The 5,470-nt window shown below is 43.1% G+C and overlaps 1 protein-coding gene across 1 annotated transcript in view; it reads left to right on the forward strand.

Annotated features, from left to right (window-relative positions):
* Positions 1 to 5,470, forward strand: part of SNTB1 (syntrophin beta 1) — a gene marked incomplete at its 5' end in the record, with an annotated part of 223,960 nt that overhangs the window by 157,268 nt on the left and 61,222 nt on the right. Inside the window, one exon of the mRNA XM_006769125.2 lies at positions 4,889 to 5,096. Within this exon, the coding sequence (XP_006769188.1) occupies positions 4,889 to 5,096 (208 nt within the window). The remainder of the gene's footprint in view (positions 1 to 4,888; positions 5,097 to 5,470) is intronic.

Raw genomic sequence — 5,470 nt, forward strand, 5'->3', positions numbered from 1 at the left:
CCTGAATCCTTAATTTATTTCTTGCACAAATAATTGACATCTTTTTTGTGCCAGACCAGCCAACAGTTCTCAATTCACCATCATTTCTGGTGCTTTCAAGCTGCTCCCATTTGCTGTCAATGAGAGGTCCTTTCTCATCTCTCCTGTTGTCCCTGACCCCTAGCTTGAATCCACAGTCTATCTCACTTTATAACTTGGAGCTACAGCTAATCAGAAGGATTAGGCTTCTTCATCACCCAAATCTATAGGCACTTTTTAAGCTGCTGGTTACAGCCACAAACACTCACCCTCCCTTTACATTTGGAACAGACTCCTTCCAGAATATTACTTCATTCTAAGCTTTTCCATGATGGTTTCAAGATATGTCCCCAAATTCTTTGATTCCCTTTCTTTCAAGAGGTGAAGCCTCACTCCCCTCATGATGTGCATTGGACTTAGTGACTCACTTCTAACAAAAAGAATGACCCAGAAGTGATGGCATCTGACCTTGGAGACCAAGTCACAAAAGGAACTGTAGTTCCTTCTTGCTCTCTGAGGAAAGAGACCATGCCATGCCATGAGGGCACTCAGACAGCCTCCAGAGAAGGCCAAGGGACGAGGGGCTGAGGGCTCCTGCTAACAGCCATGTGAGTGCCCCATCTAGGGCATGGATCCTTGGCCTAGTCAAGGCTTCAGATGCCTGAGGCCCCTGTTGACATTCTGACTGCCAACTGACAGGAAGTCTTGGAGCCAGACCCACCCCACTCAGCCATGCTGAAGTTCACGATGCACAGAGACTATGAGATAACAAATGTTTGCAGTTTTAAGCCACTTAATTCTGGGGAAATTTGTTACTCAGCATTACTAATGCATTACTAATGCTCTCTCCAAGAACCTTCTGTTGTATTGCCCTTCTTGTCATAATCACCGTTAGGCATAGCTTTAAAAAAAATTTATATATATATATATATATTTGAGAGGGAGAGAACATCGATTTGTTGATTTGTTGTTCCTCTCATTGATGCATTCATTTGGTTGATTCTCTTATGTGCCCTGACCAGGAATCGAACCTGCAACCTTGGCGTATCAGGACAAAGCTCTTACCAACTGAGCTACCCGGCCATAGCTAGGCATATCTCTTTGGGGGTTTGAGCTTGGGCGTACAGGGGCCTGCCCTGATCCTTCATCTATATAATTTGTGGAACATTTAAAGCATATACACAGCCTCACCCTCTAGAAATCTTCCTCAACAGATGGGGTCAAGCATCTGTATTTAATTAAATGATTTTTAAAAGAATGATTCAAGGATTTTGAAGAATACTTTTGAGTCAGAACTTGTGCTTTTTTCACTATAAAAAGCCACAGGCCTCTCTATTCTGTGTCCTTTCTTTGAGACTGAATGGGGGGAGGGCACCTCACTTTTCAGTATAGCCACTTCAGACACCGGGAACCCAGCAAACAACAAGCTCAGTGCTTTTCCTATGAACCCATGAGCAGCCTTCTCTAGCCTGAATTGCAGCAGATTTACCTGAAGGCTGATTGCGAGGCCTCGCCCCTGGAATTCCTAATGCAGTGGGTCCAGCATGGGGACATTTCTAGTAAGTTCCCAGGTGATGCTGTTGCTGCCACGGATGGTCTGTGACCACTCTCAGAACCACCACTGAAAAGCACTGGGCCTGGTGTGTAAACTCTGCCTCAGGAATTGCCCAGATCCTCACTATACTGCAAGCCACAATAACAAAAGCAAACAAACAAAATCTCATTCATTTTGCCCGAGACAAAGGTAATCCACAGCGACAGAAATCCTAGTAGTGCTTATTTGGGGCCATAACAACTGGAAAGGGAATGTAAAGGGGCCTTCGGGGATGCTTGGAACATTCTAGTTCTTAATCTGAGTGGTGGCTCCACCGAGGTGTTCCCTTTGCAAAAATCCACTTGAGCTGTACACAATAATTTGGGCACTTGTCTATGTTATACTTAAAATCTTCCTTAAAATTAATAGTAATGATAAATGCTGTCGAAAACCTGGGCCTCCTCTTCACTATACCTCTGTTTACAAGTTGGCTTTCCCCCAGGGGTACGCTGGCAACCCAACAAAGAAAATATTTTTTTCTTTTTGCTCACATCAGTTGTTTATGTATGTGTCTGTGGGTGATACCTGAGGAGTGGCTGCTTCCCAAGCCATCTTTTTTTTTTTTTAATTCCTCACCTGAGGACATGCCAAGAGAGAGGAAGGGAGCGAGAAGGGGAAGAGAGAGAGAGAGGGAGAGAGAGAGGGGGAAGGGGACACAGAACACAGAGAGAGAAACATTGATGTGGAAGAAACATCAATCAGTTGCCTTTCATGCATGCTCCAACTGGGGCTCAAACCCGCAACCCAGATATGTGCCCTGACCAGGAATTGAACCGGCAACCCTTCAGTGCACAGTATGATGCTCAACCAACTGAGCCTCTCTGGCCAGGCCCAAGCTATCATTTCTTTACAAACAAATATAGGTCTCCTAAAGAAAATATTTTAAAAGAAATATTTGCCTATTTTAAATGTCCAGAACAATAGATATTGATGGAATAATTTGAAAAGCACATTGAGCTCCCATTAATGCTTCTCGAGAATCCATTTGAGTTTGGCCATGCAACTTGACCAACAAGTAAGAACTTCCAGAGGGAAGGAAAACTCAGCCTAGATTAACAGTACATTCCTTTGAAAAGTGCCTAAGAGGCATGACCTTTTTTTTCCTTCGGATGAGGACAAATGCCACCTAAAGAATCCCATTTCATTACATCAAGCTTTTAGGGTCTCAATGAGGAGGCTTGTTTTGTAAATTTCTTACCAAGAAAACAAAAAAAGACTAATTATTGCTAAAACTGCCCCCAGAGACATTTCACTTTCTGCATCATTCCTTTCCTCCCCTTTAAGTTTATGAGTAAGACGGTCTACTCACTCTAAAAGGTTGGCTTCAAATGTAAACGAGGCCAGGTAACTTGGGACTTGTGATTTTCAGATGATCTGCAGAATTGTTATTTTGGAACTCAGGAGCTAAGTAGGACACGTTGGGACATGTTTGCTGGTACTGACTTCACAGCTGTGGAGGACAGTGGCAGCTCTCCTACTGGAGGTCCTCCAGTCTAAAGGAGACACTGTGACACCATAGTTCATCCAGGAGCTTTTGAGCCTAACCAGTGTCACCAACTGTGTGGCCTTGGGTAAACAACTTCTTTCTCCCTCCCTCTAATTTTTCCTTCTGTTAAATGGGAATAATAATGTCAGTCAGAAGGCTACTAGGAAAATTACATAATATAAAATATTTAAACTTTGCCTGGCACATAAGAAATACTCAGTGAGGAGCATCCTAATTATTAAGGGATGAAAGGAAATTAATAAATGGACCATTCCATCCAGTGTCAAATTTCCTAATCCCTGTATCTTTCTAATGCAAACATGAATGAATTAATGGTTATTAAAAGACATATATACATGGATGAATAAAATTTTTTTCTCTGCAGAAATTATCTAAAAATTATAGATGTGGACAACAGGTTCCTGGTTGTCAGGGGTTTGGGATGGTGGGAGTGAGGGGAACACTTGTCGCTGGAGGGAGAGCTTTGTGGTGATGAACTAGTCTTGTTCCTTGACCATGGTGGTGGTTACAAGAATCTGCACATCACAGAATACCATAGACCCATACACTTAGATTGCATTAGGTCAGTCTCCTGGCTCTGGTATCCTATATAATAAAAGGCTAATATGCAAATCAATCAAACGGCAGAATGACTGGTCTCTATGATGCACACTGACCACCAGGGGGCAGATGCTCAATGTAGGAGCTGCCCCCTGGTGGTCAGGGTGCTCACATAGGGGTAGCACTGCTCAACCAGAAGCTCTGAGCTGGGCTCATTGCTGATGAGTGCAGTGGTGGAGGTGGTGGGAGCCTCTCCTGACTCTGTGGCAGTCGGACATTCCTCGAGGGCTCATGGACTGCGAGAGGGCACAGGTTGAGCTAAGGAACCCCCCCAAATGCACAAATTTCATGCACTGGGCCTCTAGTTGTATTATAAAATACAAGCATGTGACATAAAATATAACCATGATCTGAGAAACTGGGTGAAAGGGTATACCCAAACCTTTACACTATTTTTGCTACACCATGTTAATCTACAAGTACTTCAAAATAAACAGTTACACACAAAAAGTACCTGAATAGGTACTTTTTACCGCAATTACAGTATTCAGGTCTCTCACTCTGTATCTCATGTGAACTAGTTGGAGTTCTGGCTTAAGCTTTGGTGTTTGACTTTAAAGGTTAACATTCTCAGTGCATATATCTTCCCATTGTTATCCCTTTCCAGGCCATCTCGATCCTTCATTACACATGTCTGAGGATTTAGTGGTGGTTAAAATGTGCCACAGGCAGGATTCTTAAAGAATACAAAGTTTAATCATCATTGATTCTAAAATATTCACAATTAACTCTGAGCAGTAGATTCAGTATGTGGCTAGATATTTCCATCTATTTTCTGCCAGCAGCAGCAAGGATATGAGTATGTGATTAAAATACTCTGTGGGTTGAGAGGTAAGGCAAATTAATATCAGTTTATAGTTTAGAAGTCTTGAAATGAAACTACTAATCAGCCAATCAGCTCTATAAGAGGAAAACCAGACATTCTTAATTCAGGTGATATGGTGGTTGGATGGCTAGTACCTGCACTAATTAATGCCTGGGTCCTTACTAAATGTTTGTGGATGAATGAGTGAGTGAGTAAATGAACAATGGGACCATCATGATAAACCATGTGAAACTGATAAAGTCTAAAGGTAAGAGTAAAGAATTCATTCAACTTTGTGGCCCAGGATTGGAGGAAGCATGACCTGCCAGAAAACTTTCTAACCCTTCTCTATTTGCTTCTCTAGGCAGCTTGAAATCCACTCTCCAGATGCTAAGCACACGGTGATCCTAAGGGGCAAGGACTCAGCCACTGCCCAGGCCTGGTTCAGTGCCATCCACTCCAACGTCAGTGACCTGCTGACCCGAGTGATTGCCGAGGTCAGAGAGCAGCTGGGGAAAACAGGCATTGCTGGCAGCCGAGAGATCAGGCACCTTGGCTGGCTTGCAGAAAAGGTAAGGAAAATGCCGACAACTCCCCCTCCACATTTCCCCCAAGGCGTGCCCAGCACTTGTGGCAACCACTGAAATCCGTTGTCATTCCATAGGCTGATTCTCTCAGTCACAGTCTGTTTAGATTTCATGTTGGTATACAACAGGTTTGCATTTGCATTTTACAGGGTCTGTGTCTTAATCAACTTTGATTTCCCACATATACTCCAATAAATATGTGGTCAGCTGAATGGATGAATGAGTGAGCAATGGAAGGATAGGTTGATTCTCACATCTACTCATGAAGGGCAGGGAAAATAAACTCACAACAGAGCTATTGCCTTGAGAGGTAAGGAAATTGAAACTGTTGCTTAAAAGGGTTTGTGTGGGTTCTGCTG

Source organism: Myotis davidii, unplaced genomic scaffold (assembly GCF_000327345.1).
Source record: "Myotis davidii unplaced genomic scaffold, ASM32734v1 scaffold1, whole genome shotgun sequence".
Taxonomy (NCBI): Eukaryota; Metazoa; Chordata; class Mammalia; order Chiroptera; family Vespertilionidae; genus Myotis; species Myotis davidii.